The 20,488-nt window shown below is 51.6% G+C and overlaps 2 protein-coding genes across 11 annotated transcripts; one reads left to right on the plus strand and one right to left on the minus strand.

Moving 5' to 3' along the window:
• Positions 1-828: 828 nt before the first annotated feature.
• Positions 829-9,261, minus strand: LOC122381567 (vacuolar protein sorting-associated protein 37A-like). 10 transcript variants are annotated; one of them, XR_006256552.1, is made up of 9 exons: positions 9,229-9,250; positions 6,322-6,379; positions 5,695-5,795; positions 4,846-5,035; positions 4,301-4,454; positions 3,773-3,925; positions 3,142-3,413; positions 2,505-2,817; positions 829-2,225 (listed from the first exon to the last, which is right to left on the minus strand). XR_006256552.1 is itself a non-coding variant. In XM_043365938.1 (9 exons), exons 3-8 carry the CDS (start codon positions 5,775-5,777, stop codon positions 2,740-2,742), a joined length of 930 nt encoding a protein of 309 aa, XP_043221873.1. In that variant the 5' UTR covers positions 5,778-5,795; positions 6,322-6,476; positions 9,038-9,134; the 3' UTR covers positions 829-2,253; positions 2,737-2,739. The 10 variants fall into 10 exon arrangements, 2 of the variants coding, with proteins under 2 accessions (XP_043221873.1, XP_043221881.1); XR_006256550.1 differs by lacking the exon at positions 9,229-9,250 and adding an exon at positions 9,165-9,180 and having other exon boundaries at positions 6,322-6,476; XR_006256547.1 differs by lacking the exon at positions 9,229-9,250 and adding an exon at positions 9,038-9,134 and having other exon boundaries at positions 6,322-6,476.
• Positions 9,262-16,910: 7,649 nt separating this feature from the next.
• On the plus strand, positions 16,911-20,185 carry LOC122381456 (uncharacterized protein K02A2.6-like). The gene is made up of 3 exons (XM_043365628.1): positions 16,911-17,228; positions 17,478-19,877; positions 20,147-20,185. The coding sequence occupies exons 1-3, from the start codon at positions 16,911-16,913 to the stop codon at positions 20,183-20,185; spliced, it is 2,757 nt and encodes a 918-aa protein (XP_043221563.1).
• Positions 20,186-20,488: the final 303 nt, after the last annotated feature.

The following is a 20,488-nucleotide window of genomic DNA, read 5'->3' on the forward strand; positions in this document are numbered from 1 at the left end:
TGGAATCCATTATACGGCACGGTCACCAGCATTTAGTCCATAGTTTTAATGGCATAAATTGAGCGGATTGGAAGCGATGCCCCTTGCTCCTGAGCGGATCACGATGGTCCAGCTCAAAATGGACTGGATGAATCGATTGGTTCTAGACATTTTTATTAGGCACTTAAAGTGGTTCGTGAGTTGCTACCTGTCACTTGGGCCAAGATTGCTATGTAGTCTCAGGCAGTCAAACCTAATCTTCGTATTTATTTGGGAGGAGTGGGGAGGGAGGTTTTTGGTGTATTGAGAACATAGGGTCGACATAGGGTCAGAGGGTCATGGAGAGGATACCGTGCGACATTTGACTGAGCGACCACCGACTGATGCACTGCAGTGGCTGAGTCCAGCCCACTCGGACGTGAGTGTCCCAAGTGGAGCAGCGCCTACCCTCCCATCCACCTCAAGCAACGGGTGCAGTGGGCTGCTTTTCAGAACACGGACATTGAATAGCTCAGCGCCAGGCAAAATGTACGTAGGTGGCAGCACAAGACTGGACCCGGATCAGGGATAGAGCAGGCCAAATGACAGCACTGTTGCGCCCCGCAGTGCTGCCACCTGTACGGAAACTAACGAGAGCCATCACGATCGGGACGACCGCGGCGGTCCAGGGCTCTGCCGAGGGTGCGAGGGGATGAAGCCTCAAACTAATCACAATTACGCAGGTCCGTAGGGCATAAAATGAAGCAGACATCGAAGGAAGCAGATTTGACCCACGTGCAGTACTGGAGAGTAATCAAATGGTTCTAGTAGTTTTCACTACTAGTTTCCCACCATCGTGTAAATAGTAACTGAGCTTATACATGTGTATTGAAGGCTCCAGCGTGGATACAGCCCCGACGAATTGACGACTGACTCTGAGCACCAGAGCCCCGCGGCGTGAAAGACCGCACATGATACGTTCTCCAAACACTTCACACCTTATGCTCAGAGGAACTGAAACAAGCTTATGCGATTCACCACTCATCTGTCAAGACGACTGAGCAGCAGCCTAACCTGCTGTGACCCCGATGGCAGCCAACTTACAGCGGCAATCCCCACATAAAACTGGAATTCGATAAACGAGGGCAGTTTCCATGGTCGAGTCCGTTAGTGGCACACCAGGTCCACAATCGATATTCAGCATTCACCTAAAAATGTTCCGCCCTTCCAACTATTGCTATGCGCTGGAACCGCCATGATATTCAGCATGTGAGCTATTGTCTCCGCTCATACAAAGTTTAACTGACAAATAGACGGTCAAAGAGCTTGCGAAACGAAAAGGGCTGCCTAAGATCCCCTTAAACAGAATGTTTAACTTAAAAACGGAGACATCGTAGTTATCGCACGTATTTGCTTTAGCTCACAGCGACATAAACTCAATGTGGAACATATACATACCGTGAACAGCACAGCTCAAACCACACATTTTTACAACAAACAGTCTCACAGACGAAATACCAGACATACTCGACAGTCAACACTTATTTCACAAAGTATCCAGACACAGTCCACAGTCGACATTTTTTCACAAAGTGGAGAACACAGGTGGCAGTCGCCCCCTCAGCCCCAGCTGTGCCGCTGCGTATTCAAAGCTCCTCCCCATCCGACAACTACAGCTAGTGAGTATCGACGGAGCTGGAAGCCACGCATTGGGCACTCTGGATCCCGGTAACCTACGGAGGAAGTCCCATCACAGGACAATCACGGGCCACAGTCAGCTCGAAGAGTCGGAGCCCAAAGGCACTTTCTCTCTCAATCATCATACATTAATACAAACGCCACATCAAACACAAAACGCATGGAGAAGTGTTCAATGGAATCAGCTCAATACCATTTGCTTCTCATTCCGTATACTAAAATCATCTTATTTTGGGAACACATCATTCAAAGATCACATAAATCTGAATATTTCTCTTCAATGCCTCGTGTAATCACTTGTCTTCCTAAGAAGCATCAGCCCACGTATTCAACACTACAAAAACGGGCGGCTTAAGTCTGACGTCATAAGTTACCAGTGTCCGCCGCCCGGGAGATTCGGAATGACTGCCCGTCACTTGCCGGTTCGTCTTCTGAGACCTAAGTCCGTCCTGAGTAGAGTTCAGGCTCAGTACCCGATCACAGCCACCGCTCGGCTCGCCACTAGCGGAGACAGAGAGCGCTTGCTGGCAAGATCTTACTGAGTAGGACTTCCGCTGGCGTAGGTAGCAGTCCAGGGGCGCGGGAACTACTTTCCGACTGGGGGGGGGGGGCACACCATAATAGAGATTAACCTAGGGTACCCCCAAATCTAGTTTTCTCACCGGTTTTAGGCCACTTATTTTTCACCCCTCGGCTTTTTCAACAAAAAAAGAAAACATTTGCAAAAAAAGTGTGGCATTCCGTCTCAAAGCTGTGGGGGCACCGCCCCCACGGCCCCAGAGTTGGGGGGGGGCAAGCTGCCCCCACTGCCCCCACCCCCCCCCCGGCTCCCGCGCCTATGGGTAGCACGCCTAGCTATCAGACTACTATCTGGAAATGCTTGTGGATTGGGCGCGTTGGCCCTAAAGGCTACGATGTTAGTACTACATATTTAGAAGGTAAGGTGTTAAAATGTTCGGAAGGTTGATTGGCCCTCCCGTACACCCTGATCATGGGAGTGACCAATGGGGGCCGTTAGGGTTGGACGTGTGAAATGGACCAATCAGGATGGCCGTTCACACGGGACTGACCGGGACTGACCAATCAGGAGGCCCAGGACAGGTCGAGCTCGCGCAGCTGTGCGTGCAGACGCTCCTGCTTGGCTCTCCGGGTATGGCAGAGCTGTAACAGAGAAAAACACAGTCAGTCACAGCTATTGAAAGAAATAAAGCACAGCCAGCCACTTCCCCACAGTGGGCGAGACACGGGCACCTAGATAACGCAGCATATCGGCCAATCGCACATGCTACTGCAGCTTTATATTCAGGACAGTATAACAGCGCTCTCGAAAAAAAAAAAACATAAAAATACCGACAACACCTAATGGACGCACCAGAAACATCGAAAATAGTTGTATTGGATTTCGCCTGGCAAAAAAGGAGCACCGCAAATGTCCAGAGCATATCACTGCCCTGTCTACCTATCCCGTCCTACCGTCTCACTCACCGTCCTCTGGTGCATGAACTGTTTGACGAAGCTGTCGACGTCGATCTCTCCGGCCGAGAGCCGCTCCGCCAGCCGGTCGGAGCACTCCTCCGCCTCGGCAGCGGCGATCTCCAGCAGCCTCTCGAGGTGGGCGGGCGCGTACCGCTCGGCCAGCTGCTCCCGGCGCCGCTCCCCGGCCTCGAACCGGGTCAGCTCTGCGCGCACCGCCTCCCGGCTGGACTCCACCGCCTGCTGCCGCTCGGCGAGTCGTGGCGCCGCGGATAACGTATCTCCTGAAAGAGGGAGAGGAGGAGAGAAGGATTAGTGAGCCCGAACAGCCGAGAAACTGCCGACAGAGTAGAGACAGGAGGGGAGGGTTAGTGAGCTCTTAACCGCCTGGACAGCCGCGGTGCCGCCGATACAGTATCACCTGGCAGAAGAGGAATTGTCACCACGGTGAATGTTGAACATCGCTATTTGCTACGACGCACGAGTCCAAAGTTTCTGGCATCCTGAAACCAGTATACGTGGCTTATTACTACACTCTCTAAATGACTCAAGGCCTGTCATTGAAGACATCATAATCACAGCAAGACAGTCACTGGCCGGCTAGTTTGGCGACAATGTGCGCCGTCCAGTCCTGCAGACTCACCGACCAGTTTCTCCACGCGGTCCATGGTGGCCTGCAGGTCGTCCAGCAGCGGCTTCACCTGCGGCAGGCCCTCCACCAGCTCCTCCAGCCGGTCTTCGTCCCCCAGCAGCGCCTCCAGCTCCTCCTGACTCAGCTTCGACAGCTCCGGGAAGTCTACGAACAAGGCACGGCACGCGGCGTGATGAGACTTTCGGAGCATGCCATTGAGAGCAGTGAGTGTAGTTGACGGCGATGGCAAAAAAAAAAAAATCATCTCGACACTCAAGTGCTACAAAAATGAAAACATTCACAGAATTTTTCTTATTACGCACACTTATAAGCTCCAATGGTGTCTGTCCCTACAGTAAGTACCCAAGCACCACGCTCTGTGAATGAAGTCGCAAGCTCCTCCCTCACTCCCATCTGCAGGACACTATCCAATCTATCCCGGCCTCCAGGACGCTGGGTCCTGCCGTCAGGTGGTCTCTCCCTCATCCCCTCGCCTCATTCACCTCAGAACCCTTCCCTCACACCCACACACCGTCATACCTAGCTCTGCCTGCGGTACGCTGGGTCCTGCCGCCGGGTACAGTCCCGGTGAGAAGCCAGCCGGCGCTGCCGAGGCTCCGGCGCCGCTCAGACTCCGCTCCAGCTCATGGACGATGTTCTGCACTAGTTGACCGAGGTCACAGTGCTTCGTGTACTGCCGGAGGGGTGTCGTAGGTCAGAGCAGGGGAGAGGCACCGGGGATAGGGCAGGGGAGGCTCAGTGGCTCAGGTAGCGAAAAACCAGGGGAACAAACCTAAAGGAGGCACAGAGGTGAGGTCAGAAGACTGATAGTTGAATGGCTTATACACAGCAAAATGCATACAGCTACTATTTCAGGAATTGTGCTCAACAGGCCTCATGGGTGACACATGTGGACTGCGATCGAAATCACTGTGAGCCTTGAAGGAGCAGGCAGTGCATATTTTGTAGGCAAAGCAAATCAGGCCCTTGTAGAGGAGCTTTAAATGACAGTAGTAAAGAAGATGTACCCCGAAGATGATCCTGCAGCCGGCAGAGCCGAGCCCCACTTCCCGTCGAGAACTCACGTTGACGATGCCGGGCGCGGCGACCACCTGTTGTCCGGCGTCCACCCAGGGGTGCTGCACGGGCGGGCTGACCTGCAGCAGCGGCCGCTCGTCCGGGTAGCCGGGCGGCAGGTACACGGAGATGCTGTAGCCGACGCCGTCCACCGAGAACGACACACGGTACTCCTGGTTGTGCGTCACCTCCGACACTCTGCCGGGGGGGGGGGGGGGTCGAGTTCGGTGAATGGTGTCTTTTACATGGGTAGTGCAGATATTATGGTAAAATTCACACAGTGTAAAAAGTCATACATGCATACATACATGCATTTTAGGCAACGAATGTTCACAAAGTAGCAAACTGACGCTTCTAAATACAACTAGCATCCGAGTGTTTGCAATGAGTAAATTTTCAGGCCAGAGCCAATGTTGATCAAGGTCCAATTAGATCATTGTCCATTCCCTTCTGTCCACTAACATTATCTGGCCTGTATCATGACCACTGACTGCTGCCAGTGGTGGCAGGCCATTCCCACCATGGGCAAACCATGAGAGGGAAAGAGGCTCAAATCAGGACTTCAATGTTCTGCTTTGTGCAGGAGAAGGAACTCATCCTCGTATTATCATGGCTGAGGGAAACATGATATTTTAGAGTAGGTAATTAAGTATCCATTGAGTCCATTCTAATTGGATGATATATGATTTTTTCAGTAGCTAAATTCTACCTCACTGGAATTATATTGAAAAAGATGTGAAACAACATTCTGTGAATATTTATGCTGGGATGAGACTGTTGTGCCTCAGAGAGGGAAATGGCTACTTTCTGCCATCCTTCTTTGTCATGTTGATCTCATAAGTTAAGTAGGTACTTACTCTTTGTTGTAAATCCTTAGGGTCTTGATCTGTTTGGCTCTTGATACATCAGGTGAATCTCTTCCAAAGATGCTTTTGAACATGTTCAATCAATGTTGAGTCTAAAAATTAAAACTAGTTGTGACTTACACCAAGACATAGGTACATTTCTAACCACTTTGATCTCATTACACCATGGATCTTATGACACACATTTTGATGCATGACAATCGTATAAGTAAATCTCCAAGATGAAAAAAGGTTGATAAATATAGCTGTTAAGTTGCAGGAAGCATGCAAGGTCATTAATACTGGCCAAACAAGTATCTAAGCCTAGGCGGTCTTGCCTGAGTCGAAAATTAATTCACTGAGCAACAGCATTTACTGTGCCCTGGCTAGTAAACTGACAGCCAAAATTTTTGAAAACTTGCAAATCTACCAATTAAATGCCTACATTGAACATTCACAACTCTAGCTAGCAGTTTTGGTGTTTGATATAGGAAGACATTCTGACAGACAGAAGCTGATACAGTACACTTCTAAGTTGACCAGTGGAGAGCAAACTATAAGACAGACACTGAACCTGAAAAGAGAAGCAAGCACCTGGCACCCTGTGTCCCGGCATACATATAGGTGGGCTATACTTAACTGTAACTGTTGTTCAGCAATCAATAATGTTGAAGCCAATTGGAATCTGTCAAGAAGACTAGACAAGACCTGCAGGAATTGTCTTTACCATTTGGTCCAATTTGTTTAAATATGCACCAGTTAACCAGGCGTTAGCAATAGGATGTTGAATTTCCCTCCACCACAGAAGAAAATTAAAGATTTAAATTTTAGGCAGCGTTCGATGTCTCCCGGACGGCAAAGATTCTTTGCCGTCCAGCCAATCCCGTCCAAGGTCAGCGGGGGCTCGGCTGCGGTTATGAAACGTGATTGGCCGGACGGCGTAGAATCTTCGCCGTCCGAGAGACATCGAACGCGGGGTTAATTGTTGTAACATAAGCTGAATATAGACATAAAACAAGACTTGACATTACAACAAGAAACCAATATCTGACCATTAAATGTCACAGGGCACTGACAGGTAGGTATATAATCAGCATCATTTAATAGCATACTACCAGTTTTTACAAACTGAAAAGATGCCTTGATGTAAAAATTGCTGATTGGGCTATGCATAGCCAGATTATTCAAGCCTGTCAGCTGTCTAAACATTTGAAGCAATTTGATGAAAAGTGCACATTAAGCCTCAATGCTTCTAAAACTGGCACAGTAAAATTTCATCTTAATCTTGATCTAAATCTTTAATTTCACTTTTAATTTTCTTTTCACTCAAATCCATATTATTTATTTTGTTAGGTCAGGCTCTTTTGGTCTGATGAGACCATTTCAGAGCCAGAAAGATGTTAGGAATTAGGGGGACACATTGGTCCAGGCAGGCGCCAGGCACCTTAGTGAGTCGTTGGGGCTGGGCCTATCCAAATCAGTAGGTGGAACTATGGTCATGAGTACCCAAATATAGGAACGTTCCCATTTTTGGGAACGGAGTTCCCAAATATGGGAACGGGCGTTCCCATTTACGGGAACGGAAGGTAATTTTTCGGCCGTTCGCCCACTAAAACTCATTAGTGCATCACGTCTCAAAAAAGTGCACGCTAATTTAAGTATCTACTAAATCTCTATAAAATTACCTTTAATCTGACCGTTGAACAAGGAAATTGACCGTCGAATGATATTTTTAATGATTTTTTTGAAATGACGGAATGGTGAAAACATGGGTTATACTACATTTAACATGCAATTTAAAGGAAAATGAAGCGTTTTTTACATTTTGAGGTCAAGTATAATAATTTTCGCCTGGTTATGAAGTTTCATACTAGCGACACCAGATGCTGACATATGCAAGCGAACACGCGGACAGTCCCGAGGTAATATTGTTGACTTTTGGTCTCGGGGCGCACGACCGCGTGGAACGTCAGTGATTTTACCGAACTACTGTTGTAAACTCAGTTTCAGTGGTTTAAAATTATTCAGCTGTATTTTATCAGCCCGGAAAGACATATTTTATTTGGATGCTAGCTGTTTAGCATTGTTTTATAAGGAGCGTCATGAGCGTGGTTTTTGTCTTCCGTGTTTCTAAGCATGATCGTTTTGGGGGAATTTCTCTTATATAGGTCGCTCTGTGTGGCTTATTTATAATTTTTATGCTGATTTCGATCATTCCTCGTGCCCATCCTACCAGGCCTTTTGCCACTTACACTCATTAAGAAAGGAAAAAACTAGATTTTCCATGGGACTAGGTGTTTTGAGGGTGTAACATATTCAGCGTTCCCATTTTTGGATACTTCCTTGTGCTCGTCAACTATCGGTGATAAACAGACAGGTGCTTGACATGTCTCCACCCTCGGCGCGGACGGTGGATATAGGTATGGAAGACCTTGTTAAACATCGCTGAGCGTTGTGAATTACGTAATCCTGCAGAGGGGGGCGTGCCCGCTGCGAGATCGACGGGAATAAAAGCGCAGAAGACCGGGCGAAACATGCGACGGTCTTGCCGGAAAGGTCATCTGATGATTGTTGCTTAACAATGATTTGCGGCGTTGGACATGATGCTTGTTAATGAAAAGAGCTCCTGAAAGGCGTCGGTGAAATCGTTCCCAATTTTGGGTACGCCGTTCCCATAATAAGGAACGCTTGCAGCGCCAGTGTACGAGAGCGTTCCCAAATTTGGGTTCGCGGCCCGGATGATGGACTGCTTTAGAAATAGGGGAACGATTTGAAACTACGATGGGCCTTACAATATCAAACTCTTTCCCAACAATATTGAGACAAATATCAGGCGGTTCACGATCGTTTTATATTTTTTGGACATCATTTAACGGTTCTTTTTCTTGTTTTAAATAATTGCTACATGGCGTTCCCATATTTGGGTTTATCGTTCCCAAACATGGGAACGAAAATGCGTTCCCGAAAATGGGTACGCTTGACCATAGTTCCGCCTACTGAAATGGACAGGTCACCCAGCCTCCCAAGCAATCAATGTACCTGGCTACAGGTGTGCTGACCGATGGGGCTCCCCGCACGGGATAAAGTTGCCCTTCCAGCCCGGATCAGGGGTTGAGGGCCGAGGCATTGATAATTTTACTGTCCTGAGTGCGTGTATGATGGAACCATGCTTGAATCCCGTCTCAAGCCATTTTTATTTTATATGCCCACTTGTCTGCCGTCTGCCTTGCCAATTCTTTTATACGTGCACTCAACTATCTACCTATCAGACCTAAAAAAATGGTAGTCGTAAAAAACTACCTCACCTGACCTATTCTCCCACAATAAACGCATATGCATATTATGAAGCGAGTACTTGACCAATTTACACTGCTACTGGTTGGCTGGAGTTCAAAGGCTCTGGAATAAGTAAAAAAATTATTGCAGTATTCCTTAAGTATTCCTGGACTTTTTATTTTTAAAATGTATAACGTTTTTCTCACAATTTTTTCCCAAGCAAGCGGTGCACTGCTTTATTGTCTCAGGTGCGCCAGTAACCCCAGTTACCCTTCTTCTTTGTTATTAAAACACAGCTGTTTTCTGTAGAAAACGAAGAAGTGTGTCTGAATATAGATTTGCCTTGCTTTCGTTACGGTCCAAGGACAATACAAGCGGGGACATTGGGGTTCTGTCGGCAAAGAAGAAATATTCAAGTTCATTTTAAAAGTAGCTAGCATCCACTGCCCATACACTGAACTTTTTACGAAGATTGAGCGATTCGTTTTCGACAGGCTCAAGATGTCTCGATTCGCTGCCAGACTTGCTAAACATAGCCCGGAGAGCGACCGCTCCGGTTGTTTTTCAATAGAAAAACACAATTCTAACGACGGACGGCAGCCACGCGGACGGCTGACCTGGGACATGGTGGAGGGTAGGAGCCAGAAGGAGGGAGGGGAAGTGACGTGGTGACGGTGTGTGGGGTGACGATAATATTATGTTGCGCAGCTGGATACAGCATTTCGATTAATGTCATAACTTTTGATCATGGATGTGAAAATATATCTTACCTTCGTTTTAAAAGTCTACCGCGCAATATAGCATTCTTTTGCTCCGTTGCAAGTGGCGCTACTCTGGCGGCGAATCTGGGAACTACTAACTGTACTCAGGCCATGTGACCTTGACCGGCTCCTGAGATTGGGGTCACGTGACGCTCGGCCCGCCGGCGGCCGGTCCCACGAGAAAATTCAAGTTTGCAGTGCAATTTTGCATTGACAGACATCATTGACATATGATTCTAGACTAGCATTCGATACAGCGTTTAATTTTACACAGAATGACACTAAATTCAAGAGATTATCCGCCATCACTTCATCGCACTTTTTGTGTAACAGAAAGAATGTCCAGCCGACATTGCATGCTATAGCATAGTCACCGTGGTTATCCCGCGCCCGGCTGGGGGTCCTGGATTTCCACGCCTTGCTGGGGGGGGGGGTGTTTGAACACCCCCTTCTAACTCGGCTCCTGGGCCACGTAGCGATACGCGGAAGGCGGTGTTCGAAAGAGCGTAAAGAATAATGAGGAAATCACTTCGGTCAATTTTTTGGTCAGGTCAAAGGTCAGGTCACCAGAGGTCATTGAAGGCAAAATTTCGCCGATTTCCAGGTCGAATGTCGACAATTTTCAAGAATCCAACGCATAACTCGGGAACCAATAGAGCTACAGCGCCGCGGAAAAGCGCATTCGATAGTCCTATTAACGCCCTTTCTGAATAATTTTCTCAGATTTGACCTAACGTCAACGGTTTTGCCTGCAGAGGGCAAAAACTGCAAAAATAGCCGATTTTTTTCGGAAACAGTCTTTCTGCAATAACTTTTGACCCAAGCCTTGTATGAGCTTACTTTTACCGGCATCGTGTTCCTCTCGTCAAGACGCATCGAATGAACTATAACTTGACCTTGAAAGGTCAACTTGAAAATTTGACCTCAGGTCAAGGTCATGACCTGACCGGAAAGTTCATGTTGCATATCAGTCGATCCGTATCGTCGAGCTGAACACATCTAAGGCGTTTTCATCGCTCTAGCATGCCTCTATCAAAAGTTATTTGCGAAAAACTGTTAGATACCATTCGTGACCTAAGATGACCTCAGGGCATAAACAGGGGTCACGGACACCATTTTCATGTTCAGTGTGTCTAAACCACTTGTAATTCAGTGGTTGGGAGTGTTTATAATGTCTTTCGTCCAAAAGAGGCGCATTTCAATTTTCTCCCATTGACTTATAATGGGGAGGTCGCAAAATTGACCTGACCTTAGGTCATCGATATCAAAATTCTGAGATATACATTTTGTACATGCTATTGCTCTTAGCAATCGCTGAAAGTTTCAAAGCGATCGGTCACTCGGTGTAGCTATGACAGACATTGAAACTTTTTATGAGGTGAGGTCACTTCAAGTGACCTTGTGACCTGACCTTGAATGACCGTGTCTGAAATTTTCACAACATGTGTAGAATTGATGTATAATAAGGTGTACCAAAAACGGCGGCGCTCCGCGCCGCCGTTTTTGAGATATTCGCGAAAACCACAAGGGGGGTGTTCAAACACCCCCCAGCAGGGCGCGGGTTAACCAATGGGAGCGTACACTGTGGCCTATGATGTGTGCAGACTTATTGCTTTTGCCAAGAAGCAGAGCAATATTTATTTGAATCTGGATTCGTGTCCGGTACTAAATTTAACGGGCCATGCACTGGCACCTACTTATTAGGTATTCGAAACATCAAAATAACATCTCGTCACATATTTCAATTTCCTTACTCGTTCATAGCTCTGTGTTCACGGCTCATTCTGCATTGCTGGGCCTGATAACAATAAACTTCGAGTTACCTATGTCAAGTTTCATGTTGACACGCACAATGCAACGAACGATTCTAGATCAAGAAAGGTGTCCGATACCTAAAGTGTTCAATTCTTCACAGTATGGCGCTATTAATAGGGAAAATCTGCTATGATCACTTCACGGCGCTAATTGTGGAACAAAGTCATGCTGCATATTTCCCCGATGAGAGCGGGGCGTGGCCGTGAACGCAGAACGACGTGAACCCCATGATAGATTGTTTTTTGCCAACAACCAACGGAAGAATATATTGGTTTTAAAATCACATCCGGGAAAAGATTTTACGGGCTATTCAATGATAATAATTATTCGAAGAATGAGGATTGAGGATGCCTCGTCGCAGATTTCATTTTCCCCACTATCTTTACTTGGAGGTCCATTAGCATCGCTAGCCAGATCTACGTTTATATTAATTTTGTTATCGACATGCACGATAAAATGTCGATTTTTGACAAGCTGTTGATAACGCGTTCAATTCTGCACAAAATGACACTAAAAATAAGGGATAATCCCACATAGTTTAATCGCACGTTTTGTGCACACACGTTTTGTGCTTGTAGCACACATAGAAGCTGTAAAGCGTTCGTTTTGCGACAAAAACTTGCTAATTTGTTTGAAAGTTTCTTGCTTTATATATTGGTATCATTTTTACTGCAAGATATCAACCAAGTGATGAAAAATAACCTCATTTGTAAAAAGGTAAGAATAGCAAGATAAAGTGAGAAGCGTCATATTTGTCCCGAAGCAGCTATCCAACTGCCTGCGGAACCTGTCAAAATAATTATAAAAACAAACGTGACGTTGTGAGCAAAGCACCTTTAGAGCAAGTATTTTTATAAGCGTCGTAGCCCTCCATTAAAACGGAGAAAAAGCTGTGTGTATAGAGAATCATCATGAAAAAGAAAGAAGGAACCAAAACAAGAGAGCTTCAGAAGAAAATTAAAATACTTCAGGACCAACTTACCAGCCAAAGTGACCTGGGCCTCGTTTCATAAAAGGAATTACTTACGGCGTTCCGTCAATTATGCCAGATTTGGCGTATTTGATGCCAATTCGGTTTCATAAAGCCGGAGACCGGAGTAATTCACGCCATCGAAAATACGGAGCTTCATTTACGGCAAATGCTCGATTCCGGACCAATTGATGCCATTTGGGTTTCATAAAACGACGTAATTAACGCCAAATATTTTATCAAGCTCTTGATATCAGTGGTGTAAACTACGCACAAAAATGTTGCGTGAATTTGAATTAATGTGAAGATTCGAAGCTAATTTTTAATATATTTTATAATGTTGAGCCCGGTGAGGAAGAAAGAACAGCCAAAACGAGAAAAAGAAACTGCAAATCTTCTGTACCAGTCGCTTTTTGTGGCCACTATCGGAATTTTGTTTATTCGGCGCGCCGCGCCACTTTCGTAGTTAGGCACTTCTGCTTAGCAGGCTTTCTGCTGTTTTCAATATATTGATTTAATAAAGGATGGTCATCAATATCAATTTTGTTTTTTCATAAATAATTTTTAAGATTTAAATTCAACATAATTGTTTTATAATTTCTCGTAAAAAATAAGTGTTGACATGAAATTGTAATTTGTAGGACACTTGATAAATTACGGTAACTACGCAAATGTGCTTAGTTACGGAGGTGTAAACAATTCCAGTTTTGGCTTTGTGAAACGGCTTAATTTACGCTCCGTAGTTTGAAAGGGTGTGAAGTACGGAAAGGTGTAAGTTACGGCAGAGTTTTATGAAACGAGGCCCTGGTCTCTGCTATGGGTGTTCAATTGGCAGAGCTGATGCACGATTTGAAAGCAGAGAAGGAAGAGAGGTGTTCTAACTTTCTCGGCATCCCAGAGTCTCTGGATGTGAACAAGCTGTGGACTATCATTCGGAAGATAGAAAGTGATGTAAGCGAAATCAAAGGGCATCACGTACACTGTAGAAACCTCAGCAAGTCAGTCGATGAGCTCGGAGCGCTCTGCGCAGCTGCTATGGTGGCGGCCGGAACGAAGCTCCACCACGATATTTCTGAGAGGCAGAACACGAAGCCAGTTCAAAGTGAAGGTGAACAGCTGTGCATATCGCAGCCCACTGCTACTGAGCAGCAGAAAACACATTCGAACATCAGCCCTATGGAAGCTCAGATAAATTCGACTTCTGAACCGCAAAGAGACTTAAAGGCATCCCAACGCGGCAAGAGCGCTCAAGAACGCTCAACGGGTCAAGACGTCGATTCCGGTAACGAAATCCCGACAAACACGGCCAAGAGTGATGATGGATCAAGCTGGACCCTTGTGAAAAGACGAGCAAACAAGCCAAAGCAGTTTCCCAGTGGAGCCATTCTAGTTGGCGGTGAGAACGTAAGGCGTATCTGCACAGCAGCTAGGGAAGAGTTCAACTTCGGAAGTAATGTCGCATTCTCTTCCTCCCAGCACTCGAGTTCCGCTGATATGAGTCGGCAAATCATCTCCGCGGTAAGAAAAACCAATGCCGACGCAGTGGACGTAGTCATTCATCCGGAAGGAAGAGACGCTGTCGACTCGGAAGCTGACAACATCCTGGAGGGCCTCGCACATACGATCACAACAGCAAAGGGGCGACACAATGTTCGAGACGTTGTTCTCTGCTCGTTGATCGAAAGGAGAGACGTAGGTCAAGCCGCATCGGAAAGAATCAGACTGGTGAATGACCAACTGTCATCCCTGTGTGCTGCCTATGGAGCACGGTTCCTCGATATGCGTGCTCGACTGAATGACTGCGCCTACAGGGGAATCAACAGGACTGGCTGCCTGTACACCTGGGAAGGAGCCAGAAACGTTTCGCAGCAAATCATCAGTGAAGTGGTCGGTTTTTTAGATTAGATGATGGGCCCGCCCGTGAGCTGTTGGATGCCAAGCAGTCCCACTCAGCTGACCTGCTCGATGACCAGTGTCTTACGGGACTTCAGCATCAGCGCGCTACCGATGAAGCACCACGCGACAGCATCAACGGTAGGCATAGCGCCGACCGTTCCCTAATCGCTACACGGTCAAAAGGATTTATCATTGGGTCATTGAACATCCAGTCAATGAAACCTAAACTGCTAGAACTGACGGACCTTCTTCACCAAAATCAAATAGACTTGTTCTGTCTCTGCGAGACCTGGCTGCGACCGGCCACTCCGAGTCGCCTGATTGTCCTGCCAGGCTATAGACTGCACCGTGCCGACCGTCCAGACAACAGCGGGTATGGAGGGGTGGCGCTTGTTGCGAGGGAAGGGCTGACAGTCACTCCGATAAAGGTTTCCTCAGAGACTGTAGCAAGTAGCAAGCTGGAGGCCATGTGGGTAATGGTAAAATGTAATAGCAAGCGACAGATAATAATAGGCACACTGTACCGCCCTCCAAGGAAAAATGTGGGGGACATTGAGGCTGATTTTTGTGATCTGGACAATCAGTTCCAAAACGTCCTCAGCGCACATCCACACACTAAAATCGTGATTTGTGGTGACTTAAACTGCGATTGGCTAAAACCAAACTCTGATTGTGGCAAAAACGCCCTTAACAACTTTGTCACTGACTATTCACTTGCCCAATGCGTGACTGACGCTACGTACTATACAGGATCGCTGCTTGATGTCTTGCTTACAACTTGTCCCCAAGTGGTTATGCAATGTCATACGAGGTTCTGTCATTTTAGTCCTCATAAGATTGTTCTTGCTTGTATCAGTATTCCCCGTGTCCGAAAGCCTCGTCGTATTATCAGATCACGCTGTCTTCGACGCATTGACTTGCAGGCATTTGTGCTTGACCTCTCCCTTGCAAATTGGGAATCAGTGTTAACCGCGTCTACCGTCAGCCTCAAATGGGAGCGCTTTCTTGCTCTCTTTTTGCACATTCTTGATATTCACGCTCCGATGAGAGCTATTTGTGGTGTCGCGAGCTGCTCCCCCCCTGCCCCGGGGCCTGGCGACGCCAGTTGCTCCCCCCTGCCCGGGGGCCTGGCGACGCCATTGGCGGCGCCGGCGCGCAGACGCGGGGTTCGAGAGCAGTCGGCCGCCGGCCCGCGCGGAGCGCGGTTGTGGTAGTAGCGATCGGTGTTTGGCGCTCTAGGAAGTTTAACGCAATGCGGCTTTGGTTGTGAATAAAGAGCTCACGTTATAACATCCTGGCGACGAGGATCAGATCAAGGTGAAGCCTTGGAGCTGTGATTGCGAGTGATGGCGAAACGGGCCAGTGATCAGTGCGCGGTGGTCAGCGAGGGCGGACAGGCCACGGACGGTGAGGGCGCAAACGTTGCTTAGTACGAATGCTTAGTGCTTAGTATTGCTTAGTATTTTTATTTTCGCGCTGCTGCTGGTAGTGTGCCTGTCGCGCGGCGGCCGTTGTCCTGGCAGGGTTTCCCATGTGATCGCCGAAATTCGTGGCGGCCATGATGCCTCGGCAGTGTGGTGTGCGTGGCGCATGCGTCGGCGTCCTGCACGCTGATTGGTCGGCCGGGGGTGACGCGCAGCTGTGGTAGCGCGTGTGATTGGCCGATCGGTGCGGCGGAGAGGGCCTCAATGCGGTTTGAGGCGCCTGGTCCCCGAAGCGGGTAATTTCGGCGGGAAGCTGGCGCGCGGCCGGGCGGTGTGGGGCGAGTGCGCATGCGCGCGCGGTGACGTGCGTGTGACGTCACTACCACGTGACGCCCCCGTCGAGAAAAGCGCGGGAAACCGCAGCTGCAGCGCCAAGTACAGGCGCAGGGCGGCGCGGTGAGCGGTGACCGGTCGGCGTGAGCGGTGGCCGACCGGCGTGTGCGGTGACCGACCGGCGTGAGCGGTGACCGGCCGGTGTGAGCGGTGACGCCCGGCTGCGGGCCGACCGGTGGAGCGGCTGCGGGCCGCCGGTGGAGCGGCCGCGGGCCGACGGTGGAGCGGCCGCGGGCCGACGGTGGAGCGGCTGCGGGCCGACGGTGGAGCGGCTGCGGGCCGACGGTGGAGCGGCCGCGGGCCGACGGTGGAGCGGCTGCGGGCCGACGGTGGAGCGGCGGCGAGCCGACCGGAGAAACGACGTGCTGGTGAGAGGGCGGCGGCACGATGGATCCAACGGGGATGCAGATAGTGTCTGCGGTGCCGTACCGTCCAGGCACGGACTTTGAAAAGTGGCTCCGGGCATTGGAGCGGTATATGATCGCTGTTGACATTCAAGGGCCTGCGAGACGGTGTGCAGTCCTGTTGCACCTGGTGGGCCCGGACCTCGCCGATGTCAGCGATTCACTGCCTGAGGAGGACGCCGAGAGACAGGGAGAAGACGAGTTTGCTCGCCTGAAAAGGAAGCTAACACGGTATCTGGTGCCGAAGAATAATGTGGTGGCGGAAAGAGGAAAGTTTCAAGGGATGAAAATGGAGCAGGAAGAGAGTCTGGAGGAGTTCCTGGGCAGACTACGGACGCAAATCCTGCGCTGCGGCTACGAGCCGGCGCAGGTGGACCGTGAGTTGAGAGACCGATGCGTCCTGGGCAGCCGAGGTGAGCTACAGAGGAAGCTGGTCCGGGAGGCGGCGCTAAAGGGTGACGACCTCTCTCTGGAGGACGTCCGGCGGACGGCACGGGCGCACAGGGACGTGATGGATCTGACGACGCGGCTGTCAGGGGCGCCGGCGCCGGCCGAGACGGACGGGGAGGCAGTTCACCTGGTGCGACGCCCGCAGCGGACGGAGAGGGTCAGGCCGACCGAGCCCCCGGGGCCAGGCACGTGCTTCCGCTGTGGCGGCCGGGGCCACTGGCGGCGCCACTGTCCCAGCGCGCAGTCGCGGCAGGCCGGCGCGCGGCCCCGGCAGGACGGTGCGCAGCCGCGGCAGGACAGCGGGCAGCCACGGCAGGACAGCGGGCAGCCGCGGCAGGCCGGCGCGCGGCCATGGCGGGCCGGCGCGCCGCGCTGCTATCGGTGCGGAGAGCGTGGGCATCTGCAGCGTGACTGCGGCAAACAGCGAACTGGCGTGAAGCTGGTTCAGGACGGCGACCAGGCTGACTGGCAAGTCAGCGCCGTGCAGCCAGCCGCAGCTGAGTGGGCGACGGTCAGGGTGAACGGCCAGGAGTTCACCATGCTGATCGACACTGGCTCACCGGTGACTATAATCAGCGCGGAGACTCACATCCCCGGTCTGACGCTGCGGCCGAGTGAGCTGCACCTCACGTCATTCACCGGCCAGCAAATCCGTCTGCGAGGCGAGGCCGACGTCAACGTGGAGACGGACGGCCGAGCGACACGGCTGCGACTCGTCGTGTCCGACATGGGCTCTCACCGACCTCTCATGGGACGAGAGTGGATCAAGGCGCTGAGGACGGCGTCGGGTCTGGAGACGCTGAACGTGTGCCCGGTGGCGACTCAGCCGACGCTGAAGGAGGTGATGGACAAACACCGTGAGGTGTTCAAAGAAGAACTGGGCAGAATCCCGGTGAAGGTGGCGCTCAGACTGAAGGAAGGCGCCAAACCGGTCTATCGACGCGCCAGACCGGTGCCGTTTGCGCTACAGCAAGATATCGAGCGGGAGCTCGACAAGTGGCTGGATCAAGGGATCGCCGAGAAGGTGCCTCCTGGACACTTCTCCGGATGGGGTACGCCGCTCGTACCCATCCCCAAGAAGGACGGCGTGCGGCTGTGCGCGGACTATCGGATCACGGTGAACCCGCAGCTGCAGCCTCTGAAGTATCCGATGCGCACGCCGGAGGAGCTATTCGCCAGCATACGAGGGAAAAAGTTCTGCAAGCTGGACTGCAGGAACGCCTATCTCCAGTGTGAGCTGGACGAAGAGAGCCGAGACATGACCACCGTGACCACACACCGTGGTGCGATGCGGATGAACCGTCTCCCGTACGGGATCAGCACCTGTGGAGCGCAGTTCCAGGCGATCATGGACCAGGTGCTGGATGGTCTTCCAGGAGTCGTCTGTTACCTGGACGACGTGCTGATCGGCGCCGACAGTGACCGTGAGCTGATGGACAGGCTGGACCGGGTGCTGGAGCGGCTGAAGGACAACGGCGTCCGCCTCAAGAAAGAGAAGTGCCAGTTCGGAGTCCGAGAAGTAGTGTATCTCGGTTGGCGACTGTCTGAGGCGGGTCTGCGCCCGGTGCAAGAGAAGACGGCGGCCGTCACAGCAGCACCTGACCCTCGGAACGTGCAGGAGCTGCGATCTCTGATCGGGTCAGTCAGCTATTATCAGCGGCTGCTGCCCAACCTGTCTACCGTGCTAGCGCCGCTCTACGCGCTACTGAAGACGGGCGTCAAATGGGCATGGACGGCGGAGTGCGCCGCGGCAGTGCGCCGTGTGAAGGACATGCTGTCCACGGCGCCGGTCCTGATGCGGTACGACCCCGTGCTGCCGCTGCGGCTCGTCACGGACGCCAGTGCGACAGGAGTCGGAGCGGCTCTGATGCAAGTGACGCCCGAGGGGCTCGAGAGGCCGGTACAGTACGCCTCCCGAACGCTCACTCCGACGGAGAGGAAGTACGCCCAAGTGGAGAGGGAAGCCGCAGCCGTCTCGTTCGGAGTGCGGCGGTTCCACCAGTTCCTGTTTGGTCGGCCGTTCACCCTGGTGGTCGACAACAGGACGCTCTCCAGGATCCTAAACCCGGACCGTGAGCTGCCATCTCTGGCGGCGGCTCGCATGCAAAGGTATGCGCTGCAGCTCGCGGCGTATCAGTACAAGATCGAGCTGCGCCGGACGGAGGACATGAGGCTGGCGGACACGATGTCCCGTCTGTCGGTGCCGGACGAGGCGGAGAACCGGCTGTCGGCAGAAGAGGAGGCGGCGTACGGCGGAGGCGGCGTAATGTTCATCGCCGAGCAGGGGCCGTGTCTGACCGCGCAGCAGATAGCAGTGGCCACGCGCCGAGACCCGGCGCTCGCCCGCGCTCTGGCGGCGGTGCGATCGGGCTGGCCGGCGGTGGTGGACCCGGACCTGGCTCCCTTCAAGAATCGCCGAGAGGAGCTGACGACTGAGGCCGACTGTCTGCTCTGGGGCGGCCGAGTCGTCATCCCGAGCAGCCTGCGCGACACCGTCAAGCGGGAGCTGCATGAGGGTCACTTCGGCTGCACTCGCATGAAGCAGCTGGCGAGGCGCTTTGTGTGGTGGCCGGGACTCGATGCTGAGCTGGAGGCGCTGGCTCGCGGGTGTCAGGCGTGCGTCTCAAAGCGAGCTGAGCCGCCGCAGGCGACACGGCACCCGTGGGAGCCGACGGACGGCCCGTGGCAGCGGGTGCATGCCGATTTTGCCGGACCTCTGAAGGGCACCTGGTTCCTGGTGATGGTGGATAGTTTCTCCAAGTGGGCTGAAATGATCCCAATGAAGACGACCACGTCCGAGCGGACCGTAGCGGTGATGAGGACGGTTTTTGCTCGTCTCGGACTACCACTGGTGCTGGTAACGGACAATGGCCCACAGTTCACGAGCCAGGAATTCGCCCAGTTCGCCAGCTCTAACGGGATCCGACATGTCAGAGTGGCGCCCCATCACCCATCGTCTAATGGGATGGCGGAGCGAGCGGTCGGCTCGCTAAAAAACTCACTGAAGGCGACCCTGGCAGCAGACGACAGCGGAGGCATGGAACTGGCGCTCGCCCGAGTTCTGATGGCGTACAGAGTGACGCCCCACGCCGCGACCGCACGGACTCCCGCTGAGATGCTGTTCGGGCGGAACCTCCGCACTCGTATGAACCTCATGGTCCCGAGCGCCGAGACAGCTCTGCAGGCGGCTCGGGACCGGCAGCGTGAGACGGCCGGCGGACGGAGCAGGGAATTCGCCGTGGGAGCTACAGTGTGGGCCCGCTCGTATGACGGTCGTCAGAAGTGGGTCCGCGGCACGGTGGTCGCCCGCCCCGGTCCCGTGTCGTATGAAGTGGACGTGGGACACGTGATCTGGTCGCGCCACGTTGACCAGCTGTTGGCGGCGGCGGCGGACCCAGGGAACAGCGCCGGCGGTGA

This window comes from Amphibalanus amphitrite, unplaced genomic scaffold (genome assembly GCF_019059575.1).
Source record: "Amphibalanus amphitrite isolate SeventyFive unplaced genomic scaffold, NRLGWU_Aamphi_draft 000011F_arrow, whole genome shotgun sequence".
In the NCBI taxonomy this organism is placed as follows: Eukaryota; Metazoa; Arthropoda; class Thecostraca; order Balanomorpha; family Balanidae; genus Amphibalanus; species Amphibalanus amphitrite.

What these genes read in the sequence shown, in the direction of transcription:
- LOC122381567 (XM_043365946.1), bottom strand. Translation starts at nt 5,777, where the DNA reads ATGTTCAAAAGCATCTTTGGAAGAGATTCACCTGATGTATCAAGAGCC. An exon ending in CCGCGCCCGGCATCGTCAAC is followed by an intron (nt 4,455 to 4,845) that starts GTGAGTTCTCGA and finishes CCCCTCCGGCAG; the next exon opens with TACACGAAGCACTGTGACCT. An exon ending in AGTTCATGCACCAGAGGACG is followed by an intron (nt 2,818 to 3,141) that starts GTGAGTGAGACG and finishes TCTCTGTTACAG; the next exon opens with CTCTGCCATACCCGGAGAGC.
- LOC122381456 (XM_043365628.1), top strand. Translation starts at nt 16,911, where the DNA reads ATGGAGCAGGAAGAGAGTCTGGAGGAGTTCCTGGGCAGACTACGGACG. An exon ending in GCCCGCAGCGGACGGAGAGG is followed by an intron (nt 17,229 to 17,477) that starts GTCAGGCCGACC and finishes GGGCATCTGCAG; the next exon opens with CGTGACTGCGGCAAACAGCG. An exon ending in CGACCACGTCCGAGCGGACC is followed by an intron (nt 19,878 to 20,146) that starts GTAGCGGTGATG and finishes GATGGCGTACAG; the next exon opens with AGTGACGCCCCACGCCGCGA.